The following is a 12,658-nucleotide window of genomic DNA, read 5'->3' on the forward strand; positions in this document are numbered from 1 at the left end:
CGATGTTAAAAAAGTCAAGGTGCCCTGCCCTAAATTGAAAGAAAATGTTATTTATAGCATTCTCGTAGAACATTTCGACTTTCTAAAAAATTGTTTCCAGGTTACCCGAACGTGATTTATAAAAGAATGACTTTTTTAAGCTAAAAACCACTCTTTTGCACTTTTTTCAAATCTGTTCGATTCCCACATCTCCCCATACATTTTTTTATTTTTGGGGGATTGTTTTTGAATATTTTGCATGGTTTAGTTTAGCATCGCATTCAATTATGTGACTCACAGAGCCCATTAAACATCACAAAAAACATCTGCTCGCGATTGTTACTTAGGTAGATGCGAAGATAGATTCATCAATAACAAGAATACTAGGAAAACCTAAGTGCAATAATTCCCATTGAAAACTGATCCGACGATTTGTATAATATATTTTATAATTTGTACTTATCCTATTGCATTGGCTGAATACCAATCTAATCAGCGACACAAATGACACAAAAAGTAGTGAAATTTTGCTCACAAGTTACAAAACCTTCTCCGTTTGGGTGTGGAAACCTCTTGACAAACAATGCAGTGCAAGACGGTTTGAATATTTGACATATATTTTCGAAACTTTGACATCTGGATTGGATTTGGATTGAATTCGATTTGGATTTGATTTGGATTTGATTTGGCCTCAGATTTGGATTGGATTCAACATGGATATTTTTGACATTCCTAATTTTTTGACATTCTCGCCATATTTGATACTTAGGCTACTGACATACTGAGGCGTCAAATTAAGCGAAGCGTTGAGCGTTTGAGAAGCGGAATAAACAGAAGCGTTGAGTGAAGCTTCCTATGACATACTGGAGCGAGCGATGCAAATGCGTTGTGTTGTCATATTCCTAGATTCCAGCAGCGGTTTCGTTTAAAGGAAATATGAATTCTTCCATTGAAGATTTGTTTGCTGCTTCAAGCACAGTAAATCACGTTTTTAGTAAACATAGAGATTTTTTTATGAAGTCAGTTGCGCTACAGACGTAGTAAAAAATATAAGAAATTATTCTAAATTTTAAACCCGCTGACCCCAAGTAACGTTCAACTAGTTTATGATATCTGTTCAGTATGTTAGGCATGCAATATCAATCAAAAATACCAGTGTTATTTTCCTGACGACCTGAAAAATTTTCCCGATATTTTCTATATTTAAGACCAAAATAAAACGAATAAAAAGCACCTGGCGATATCAGGTTTAGTCTGAACATGGTATTACTGCACTAACATTTTTATACATTTTAACATTTTGTTAACCGAAAATGTATTCTATTTGCTTTTTTTTCAATTACCAAACCAAAACAAAGCAAATGTAAAGCACCTCGCGATGAAGATTTTGTCTGAACAAGGTATTACCGCGTAAGTATACGCGCGTCAAAACACTACTCGTTCTGTTTCGCCGCCTCTACCGACGCGTCGTTGCCGCTTGAGTATGACCGGTTTGAGCGTTTCATATAGACGTTCGAAGAAGTAGCTCGGACGCTTTTGCGACGCTTCTTGCTTCGCTTCATTTGACGCCTCAGTATGTCAATAGCCTTAAAGTAGAACCAAACCGTTGATCGCCACTGTACGCAACGGCAAGCGATCCGCAACCTGCCGGTAATTCGGTTCGATACCACCACCCGTCTTGCACTTTTCACCACCTGAGCGACAAAGCAAAATAAACTATTTGTATGAGTAACGATAGCTGACGCTGACGAGACGGCGATGGACACCGGCTGACGGACGGAGAGCGAGAAACCCTAGGATCGAGGAGAGAGAGAGAGAGAGAGAGAGAGAGAGAGAGAGAGACAGAGCAAACGCAATAAACCGCCCGCCGCGCCGTATCGTGCGGGGTTGTGACGGATGGCTCGTACGTAAAGTACCGGCCAGGAAATCACTTTTCATTCATTTTTGTGGAACTTTTTCATTCTTAAAACCAACCACGTTTGCGAAAGAGAGAATTCGTTCATCTCCGAAAGAGAGACGTGAGGCAGAAGAAAAACAAACGGCCGCACTCACATTAGGTTGTACTACTACGACTTGGCGATCTTAAGCCCGCGGAGTTTCAGTTCCAAGCAGTTCGTCTCACGAAGTAGACACGTACGTCAACAGGAGAGGCCTTATCGAGAACTCCCTTACCGGTTGTCAGGAAAATTCGTGTACGCAAACTTGTCGGAACACGTTGTAGTGCGCGAGTTCGGAAATACCCCTCCCCCAGGAAGCGAAGCAGGGGGTTCGAAGGGTGGGTGGTAGTGAAAAGTTGGTGTTGTTTTTTCGGCGCTAAAGTTCGAAGTTTCATTCATCGATTAGCCAGCGGGGAAATCGGACCGATACTCTCGGACTGTTATTGTTTTTTTTTTCACATCTGCTTGCGAGGAATGCGGCTACTTTGTGCCTGATCGAGTGATCGAGATACTCTGATAGGTGGAGGAGATTCGACGCATTTGCGCAATGTAAACTGGAAGCAGTGGCAGACCTGTGCGTGCATCTAATCGTAGATCGCGATCGCCTTAGCGTGCGCAATTGTGCAATCGCAACCCACCGCGAACCGCCAAAGGTCGCGGGTTATTAATTAGCCTAACGGATAAGATTAGTGATTGTTTTGCATCGAAAGATTTTCATTTATCTTAATTAACACACTGTGCGGCATTGGGACGGAAATCGCGAACGAAGGTAGAGAAGCAAAAAAAAAAACATATAAACACAGAGAGAACGTTTGAGAAATCGGCTCATCCACGAAGATTCAGTGGAAGAAAAATGTATCGTTTAATGAGATTTACTAGATTTATGTATTAGGAAAGCCGATTGTTGCAGCGCGTCATAAATTTTTGCGTCGAACGGAGGCCCGCTAGTGAGACGAGTTTGATTTGTGTCTTTGCTTTGCTAATTATTCGCCGGTTTCTATTCGAAGCAAGTGGAAACATTAATTTGTAGTTAGTGAGGCAAACTCAGCCGCGCTGCCGTGAAGTGGAAAGCGTCAGTGAAGTGAACAAGCTGGGAAAAAAATACAGAAAAAAAAACAACCCAACGAAAGCTCCTGTAACGGGCACGCGAAGTTGCTCACAATTGATACCCCATCATGATGGCGTCCTCTATCAGTGGAATCACGAGACAACCTCCCCTACTGTTACTGCTGCTGATAGTAATCAAACAATGTGAGTACCACTTTCTTGTCCTTTTTCCATAATATTGGCCCGGAGGTCTCAAAAATACAAATTGTCAATTTCCTGTCCGGGGCAGGACCAAAAAGCAACCCGTATTCGTACGGGTTATCAGCCTTCAGCAAAAGTTGCGTAACTTCATTTCGTAAATCACTGCTTCGCAGCCTGCTGTGCAACATCAAATTAACTGCAGTCGGCGCGATACCGCATCCGTGGCCGGTAGCTGGTTTCTACATTGACAGTCTGCTACGATTGCGTCAAGTGTCTCGAACTGATTGACTCTCTATTCAGCTAAACGTTAAATTATGGGTGTAAACGCGCTTACAATCGTCAATCGATTGTCGATTGTTTTCATCTTGTTTTATTTTTTGTTTCTCATTCCCATTCGATCCCATCCTGTTTCCACAGGTGTCGTCGTTTCGCAGTTGATTATCCAATAGTCCGACGATGTCGCTGCTAATTTGCCAGTTCTCTTCTCTTCTGGGTGTTCACGCTGGGAACACAATTGAGCTGAGCACCTCAAAACGGTGGTATTGTTTTTCGTCAACTCGGTTTTTGTGAAGAAAAAAAACACTCCGCTTTTTTATCGTTTCAGTTCTCTACGTTTCAATCAGAGACATCATTATTTCAGGTGCGGGTTTTAATGTCATCTTTCATTACGGTACACACGGCGGCGGCTGTGACAAAACCCAGAGTTGTTTTTTCGACACCCTGCCGTCGTCGACGATTGGACCAGTGACAATCGCTATTGTTCTGTTGAGCTTCGGGCTGTTTTTCTTCCTTAATCTGCTTCAATTGCTTCATTGCGCTTGGAGAGTGAATTAGGCGGTTTTTTGCCAGCGATAAAGAATTGTTGTTGTGTTGAAAATCTTCGCGTTTTCATTTAAAGTATGTACACAACTTTACACCTTTAAATAACGCGAGTTTTGTTGCACTAAAGGTTGAATCGATTTTCATTCAAAAAGTTACTCTTCCGTGCGACTGGGAAAAAGCGAGAAGTGTCGGAATTCAGTGAGGCCAAGTAACAAACTACCTACGATGAATTTGCAAAATATTATAAATACCGGATTTCATTCAATTGAGCTGCATTTTAGTTTCAGAAACTGTAGGAACTACTTTCTCCAAGAATAACTTTCTTAGCGCGAAGTTTTAAAAGTTAAGACGCATCAAAACAGTCTGGAACTGACGGTATTGCTTTCGTATTCTTGAAAAATCTGTTAGTTTTTTGGAACGTCTTTTCAATTTCAAAACATAGATATGTCCTTATTTGGTGCTTATGTTCAAATCAGGTACAAAATCTGACGTCTGCAATTATCGTGGAATTGCATTCCAAAACTTTTTGAACCACTTGTAAATGACAAAATTTGTCTGCAGATCAAAAACCATATCACTAGTAAACAGTCCTTCAAGGTCGCTCAGAAACCTCGAATCTTTTGGAATTTGTTACTTTTATTTTTAACGCAATGGATAATGATAGGCACGTAGAAGCCCTCTACACTGTCTTCAGCAAAGCATTCGACCGAACCGCGATATATTCCAGCCCTTTTATATGCCTCAGCGTTTATCTTTGAGTCCATTACTTTTCATTTTGTATGTAAATGACGTTTCTTTCATACTAAAAAAATAAAAATTCTAATTAACACAGACGACACGTCTTTATGAAAATCAGTAATTCTGACGACGCAGAAGAATTTCAGGAAAAAATCAATTTGTTCTACATTTGGTACAATAAAAGTCTATTCCAACTCAATGTCAAAAAATGTTTAACATTCAGCCGAAAAACTGTAACAAATTGTGGATTTAAGAGTGATCCTATGAACCAAGCTCACTTTTGCAGAACATTCAGAAGCTCGGTTCAGTTTTCCGCAACTTTTTTCAATGAAATTAATTGGATTGACAGTAGGCTGGTACGTACAGTAAAAATCAATCCGGCGAAACTATTTAATACTCTTAGACCTAAGACCGTATATAAGACATGACCGCATTATTGTCGTAGGCTTCGATTTTTTTTCAAGTCCTCACAAATGACCGTTCGAATTGTTTAGGTGGCCGAAATTGGTCATATTATTCCTCTTTTTTTCTCATATATAAATGTAAAATTCCGCAACGCAGTTGATCTCACTGATATTACTCCTGCCATCAGAGTATTTACGGAGTCGAAGTGCTGCTCAGGATCAAGAAATCGGCCCCAATCACCATTTTAAAGCCAAGGTGAAGATTTCCGGTCCAAATACTATCGAATAATATTGAATATCTATTTCTGGAATGGAAATGCTACCCAAGAAGCCACTTGATACCGTATAAAATATGTCCGGCGACACAGCCGGAAGTTTACCGAGATTCCGCTTGCCAAATTCAAATCTAAGTCGTACTAGACCATACGGCGTCAAAAGACCTCACCACGAGTTCTGCTTTATGCTCCTTATAAACCCTGGAGGATTGTCTATAAAATAAGACCGTATTATTGACGTAAGACTTCGCAATATTTTGATATCCCCGAAAGTGATCGTTTAGGAAAGTGGTATTAATGGCCTTTTCTTCTTCTTCTTCTTATACTGCTAAGTAGTATAAGAAGTTCTTCTACATAATCTTCCTCATCTACTACTGCTTTTTCATCTTCTTTTGCCTTTATATAAATGTGAAAATCCATAGCGTAGTTGGGCTTACTGATATTGTTCCCGTCATTTCTGAGGGGTATACGACAATAAAATGACCGAATATTCCCCAACTTGAGGAATTCCCGAAATCGGAATGATGTGCAGAGTCCGTCCCAGACGCCATTTTAAAATTAAAGATGGTGACTTCCGGTCAAAATACTATCAAATGAAGATGTTTCTGATATTGAGATGATACACATAGGCCAGAGATTGACTCCGGACACCACTTTGCAATTTACGATGGCGACTTTCGGGTTCCTGAAAGACCCAGAGGCCGTAAAATCTACCCCAAATGCCATTATGAAATCCAAGAATGTGACTTCCGGTGTTCAAGAAACTGCCTAAAATTGAAACGGGAAAATTCTTAGGGGCCAGAATCCGAACCCAAGCGCCATTTTAAGTTGCAAAATGTCAAGATATGGCAGTGAAATATAAGAAATGTTTTTCAATGATGCAACCTCATACCGAACATTGTCGGGTACGTTCAACTAGTATGTATGGGGCCACCCACATACCACGTGGACAGATTTTTAACGATTTTTAGTGCATTCCGAGGTAATTTTCCATTCGGTAAACCCCGCCTCAAAATAATATTAGAAACTTATAGATTCTATTATTATTTTCAGATTTCCAATTCATTTGATATCATGTTGCTTTCATTGAATAGAGGGGGTGGATAATTAAATAAATTCAAAAATATATTGGTTAGCAAAGTTTCAAAGTTGTAATAAATAAATAATGTGTTAGTCGATCGCATCCACAAATTGGACATGCATACAAGCTACAAGCTTTCATGCAAGCCTTCATGTGGGAAGCAAATGACACTACTTTTGATTGTCACTTCCAATGTATGAAGTACAGTTTTGGAAGTAACAAAAAGCACTATACCAATCCAGAAACAAATTTAGACCAAAGTATTCGAAACCAAGGAGAAAAAAGAACAAAAATAACACAAAAAAGAGAGAAAATGATACGTGGTAAAAACAAGAATAACATGAAACAAATACGAATATAATAAGACATACACTTTGAAAATTAGACAAATCGAGTCGAAATTAAAGCATAAATATGACGAAAATATGGTAGAAACATGGAGAAAAAATTACACAAAAATGAAATTAAATCAACAAATTTTCTTTATCGCTAGATTCTGTCTCATAATCGTTCCAATAATGAGACAGAAATGAATCGTCAAATTAAACAAAACTGTCTAAAATGAGACAAAAACAGCTTGAAATTAAATAGAAACTTGACAATTACAACATTGCATAGGACAAACATAAATTTGAACGTAGAAAATATTTACTCTAAGCTCAATTTGAAGATACATGAAAGATTATAGCCTCGTTAACCGTTCCCTTAACGGCTTTAGTTTTCAGAGACTTAAATTAAGTTTCCCGTAAGTTAACGTAGAAGCAACGAACCCGGCGAGCTATTACTACACGAATGGTCCTGGGAGTAGCAGTAGATATTAAAATATAAATGAAAATATATATAAAATAGAAATGAAATATCAAATTTGGGATGCTTAATAAACATGGAAATGTTTGATAGTGGTTTGAAGCGAGTTATTCTTCATTTAAGGTCACTTTTTTTCATTTTTCATCCGGAATCCGTGTTAAAAAACCACGTGAAAAATATCGCGTAAATTCAGGAATCTACGTAAAAAAAACTGCATAAAAATCCGCGTAAAAGCGACCTTAGTGTACTTTATTTGGACAGTCAGATAGACAGCAAGTGCCTTCGAAAAATTTGTGGCAAATATTTTCTCTAGCAACTTTGTCGAAGGTGTCGAATTTCTTTAAGGTTTTAAGTTTTATTCACAAATTCGAAACCATTAAAAATCACACAATTTTGTAGAAGTTCATAAAAATATAGAAAATAGGGTGTCCCAAAATAACGTTTTGTCAAAAAGTCTGGGGGCTCAACCGGAAAACGAATGGTTATGGTGTAGCACTTTTGTATGACGACAACTCTGGATAATGTTTAGTCGTTGTGCTAATTTGAGTTTTATGAAAAAAAAAATTTCATGTTTTTGTATTTTAAATTAATTTAAATACTCAAAAATCCTGTAAAATCGAACCCAAATATATTTTTTGCGCATTTTACGGTGTCCAAACTAAAAGAAAAAAAAATATTTCGGCTTGTTCTGGCTAAATTTTATTGTTACAAATATTTAAGCTCTCCTGAAAATTCTTAATTCTGGTGTTTTCTGAAATTAAACCTCTAAAAAGCGGACCAAACTTTACGCTAGCAACCATACTATACCATATAAAGATGGGAAATTTTATGAGGAAAAACTTCGTAGAAGACACAAAAATCTTATGTTGATTCGTTGTTGAGCTATTCGAGTTATTCTATGAAAAGAATATCGTAAAATAGAAGAGTCTTCAGTGTATGCAACATCGAGTCAATCATTTTTGACTACGACTGCTTAGCGAATGAATCTATATCAATATACATAGTAGGCGCTGCAGATTAACCAGTATTTATCGTTCCTTGAAGCCTGAACGATGTCTCCCAAACTTAAAGTTAAAAAAGACATTTCAACAGGCGATTCCCGAAAGAAATTGTCCAAAACACATCTTCCTTCTGAACAAGAGGTATTAAGCTTCTACCGATTTAATCGTGAGGATAAAAAAAATCAGTGTCTGAGAGTACTGATGTTGTTGCATATAAGAAAATCACAAACCACCAATGGTATTTGTCGGAGATTAATAGAAGAATTGGAGCAATTATATTGAGTACATAAAATTAAAGAAAAATGCGAGAATTTGTGTGTAGTAAACGATCGCGCAGAACGAGCTCTAGGACTGGCAGGAGACATAAATGATTTCGGGCAATCTACCAATAAAGAAAAGTATCAAGTTTTGTTAACCGTGGCTAAAAACCGTAAATATGAAAACAACTCGGTCGAGGCATCTGTTTTTCACTATTTAAATAATGTTAATAATAATTCATTTATAACGTAAATAAACAGCTGAAATTATCGAACAATTAGATGGATGATTCTTCTGTTGATTTGTGAACTTGAAAAGTTGATTCACTGAGTCTGAAAGTTACTACATATAATAAAACAGAGGATTCGAATAAATAGTACTGAGAACCTGGTGCATTTATCCACAATAAAATCTTGTCTGAACTAAAAATCAAACCTAGTAGGCGAGGGTTATACGACGTTTTCGTTGATAAGTTGACTCGATGTTGCACACACTAAAGATTATCCTATTTTACGATATTCTTTCCATGGAAAAACTCGAATAGTTCAACAACGATTCAACATAGGATTTTTGTGTCTTCTAGAAAGTTTTTCCTCATAAAATTTCCCATCTTTATATGGTATAGAATGGTTGCTAGCGTAAAGTTTGGTCCGCTTTTTTAAGGTTTAATTTTAGAAAACACCAAAATAAAAGAGTTAAAAAATTTGTAACATTGAAATTTGAGCCACAACAAGCCGTAACAATTTTTTTGCTGTTAGTTTGGATTCCGGAGAATGCGCAAAAAATATATTTGGGTTCGGTTTTACAGGATTTTTAAGTGATAAAATCAATTTAAAATAAAAAAAAAACATGAAAAATATGTTTTCCATAAAACTCAAATTAGCACAACGACTAAACATTATCCAGAGTTGTCGCCATACAAAAGATTTTTTGTTACACCATAAACAATCAAACGTTATTTTGGGACACCCTAATAAAAATTATGCGAGAGATTTATAGTAAAATACATGAATTTTAAGTCACAATTGCACACATGACGTCACCTAAAATTTCATTTTTGTTGTCTCAAATCTTTGGTTGTTTCAAATTTCCTTGGTAGAGTTCTCGCCTAACTTTTCAAAAGGACCTATCTTACATGGACAGACTTTCTTTGTTTACTTTCTCTTTGGTTATTAACTGTTATTTTTCCATTTTTCAAAACACTCTTCGCATAGTAAGCAAGGCAGTATTATGACCTCTCTATTCAGGGGAAGAAACTGTTTAAAATAATTATAATGGCGACGTAATTAACAAATCAAAGTGAGAGAGGAGAGAATCTCCCATTGTTACTTAGGTCCTTTTGAGAAGTTACGCGAGAGTGAATGAAGCGGCTGTTGTAATGAGAATATAAACACACTGTTAATAATTTCGATAAATTTCAAGTCGCAGGAGAAATAAGACGAACGAAGACGAACAAATAATTCTGAAAAATTAGAATCAAAATTCTCGGGCGTTTCAGCAAAATCGCTTCACATCATTAGGAAGAGAAAAAATCTAATAGTTTTCTCACAGAAAACCTTTATTTTCTATCAATTCTGACTGTAAAACTAGTCTAGAAATCCATAAAAAATAATAATTTCAAGCGGAAATGCTACAAGATACCTTCTATCTGCATTTGAAAAACAAGATTGCATTTTTCGACCGAAGAGTATTTTGAATTTCAAATTTGATAATTTCATCGTAATCCAGAGAAAATTTTGCACGTAAAATATTCATCACCCCGAGATATTACGCACGAAACTCGAGTTAAACTTTCTCTGGTTATAAAATCTCCTTTTCTAAGTTTTTTTTGTATCTCTTTTGAAGAAAATTACTGAAGGAAGTAAATGGACAAAACTCTGGTTTTTATGTGGAATAAAGTCAAATTCCTGCTGAGTACGCTTTCTATCTTTGCATTCAAAATCTCTCCCCGTTATTTTTTGACGTTGTAACAAAATTTTGTTAGATAAATAAAGCAGAAATGGCAATGAATCTTGGTAATTTCTACTTTAATTAACTTACCAATACACTGCACAGTGGTCTAAAGTCGAAAAATCGTGAACGTTCTAGATTTGACTGTGAAATATTAATTTTATGTGCCCAGTGTTTTCAGCAAGTTTATTCTATGAAACCAGACCTTTCTTTTGACGTTTTCCGTCTTATGTTAAATTCCTCTAACAGTTAGATAAAAAAAATTTTATTAAAATTTTCAAAATACCAGATTGTTTTCTTCAGCAAAGTTGAAGAAAAATCGATAAGAAAATGAATTGCCGAACACTGCAATCATCTATCGGTACGTCTGATATGACAAAATAAAGCTTTTCGAGGAACACCCTCCAAAATTAATTTTTTGTTCATAACTTTTTCTGTAATCGTCGAAACAATTCAAGATGTTCTATTCATCTATTTGTTTTGCTAAACCTCGCAATTTTGTAAAATATATTGCTTTGATATTTTCATTTGTTGCCAAGGTATTTCTAGTGCCGAGATTCGGCAGTAAATGCTAAGAGGTAATTGTTGAATCTGGCTGTTAAGAGAGGTGTTTTTTTTTTTCATTCAGTATTCGGTTGGATTCAATTAGAAACTGTTGAACACTTATCTTATGAACAACGCAGTTCTTTCGACAAACTTTCAAATGCATTTAGTCTGATTTGCAATTATTTGCAACCTTCCGAGAAATTTGGACTCAAAATATGACTATTTTCAACGAAAAACTGGAAATATCTTGTCAACAAATAAAAATATCAAAGCAATATATTCTACAAATTTGCGAGGTTTAGCAAAGTTAATAAAATCATAGAACATCTTGAATTGTTTCGACGATTACAGAAAAAGTTATGAACAAAAAACTAGTTTTGAGAGGTGTTCCTCGAAAAACGCTATTTTGTCATATCAGATGTACAGATAGAAGATTGCAGTATTCAGCAATTCTTTTTCTTAAAGATTTTTCTACAACTTTGCTCAAGAAAGCAATCTGGTGTTTTGAAAATTAGAAAATATATTTATTTTATCTAACTGTTAGGGGCATTGATCATGAAAACGCAAACGTCAAAAGAAAGGTTTTGTTTCATGAAACAAACTTGCTGAAGACACTGGGTACATAAAATCAATATTTCAGCGTCAAATCTAGAACAACCACGATTTTACGAGTTTATACCACTGTGCACTGTAGTGATATTTCAGAGTGAACTCTGTATGTTTTCGATTGCTAATAATAAAAACCTGGTAACCAAAACAACACGCCATTGAATCACGTAGGTTATCCCCACAGTTACTGTGATAGTTATTTGCTGTTATTAGGAAGAAAACCAAGTATGATTATATTTTTTTTCTTTCATATTTAACATGTTACATGGACGAATCACAGCTTTGGTACTAAATTTGAAACTTGAAATGAAAACAAAATCAAGCTAAATTTAAGCTCTTCTCAAACTGTAACTCATATTGATAATTGCTAAATCTACTTTATTACAATGTTGCCTAATAAGACAGTTGACGGAACTGTCACAAAAAACTGGATGACGAAAACAGAAAAAATGACTGTAAAAAGCGTGTACCCCATGTGTAAAACACATCGTTTTCCTCGGCTGTGCTGCTGAATCAATTTCTGCCGCTTGTTTGACTCATCATCATCATCGGCTGTAGGTACCTACCGACCCGGTCAGCCAGAAGCTCTCAATCACACTAAATTGTCTCCTGGTTAGTCACAAATTAGCGCATGACTCTGCGGTTGAAACGGTGTGTGAGTGCGCGGTGCGGCAGTGTCACGTCCACCCGTGCAAAGGTATCCGTTACCACAAGCTGCCCCTCCTTCGTCACGCCCCTCGTCCACCTCCCCCGCCAAGTGCTGCAGTCGGCAGCCGGCAGTAGCACTCAATCAATTAGCCATTCACCCAGCGCTCGGGTCAATATTTACACAATTCCAAGCCGTGTCTTTCTGCGTCTCTCCGGCGGCAGTATCTGACCTGTGCCAGTACCAACCAGCCAGCGAGCCAACCTGTACTCGAGGGCTGATGGTGATGATGGTGATGATTATGCGAGTCCAGACCGGACTGGCCGACATTCCGCACATTTCACACGCCTCAGAATC

General features: G+C 37.0%; 1 protein-coding gene across 1 annotated transcript in view; it reads left to right on the forward strand.

The window, feature by feature from the left end:
• Window positions 1–2,058: 2,058 nt before the first annotated feature.
• The window catches only part of LOC129730552 (uncharacterized), a 78,205-nt gene continuing 67,605 nt past the window's right edge, over window positions 2,059–12,658 (forward strand). Inside the window, exon 1 of the mRNA XM_055689974.1 lies at window positions 2,059–3,167. Within this exon, the coding sequence (XP_055545949.1) occupies window positions 3,092–3,167 (76 nt within the window). The 5' untranslated portion in view covers window positions 2,059–3,091. The remainder of the gene's footprint in view (window positions 3,168–12,658) is intronic.

The sequence above is a fragment of the Wyeomyia smithii genome, chromosome 1 (genome assembly GCF_029784165.1).
Source record: "Wyeomyia smithii strain HCP4-BCI-WySm-NY-G18 chromosome 1, ASM2978416v1, whole genome shotgun sequence".
Classification (NCBI taxonomy): Eukaryota; Metazoa; Arthropoda; class Insecta; order Diptera; family Culicidae; genus Wyeomyia; species Wyeomyia smithii.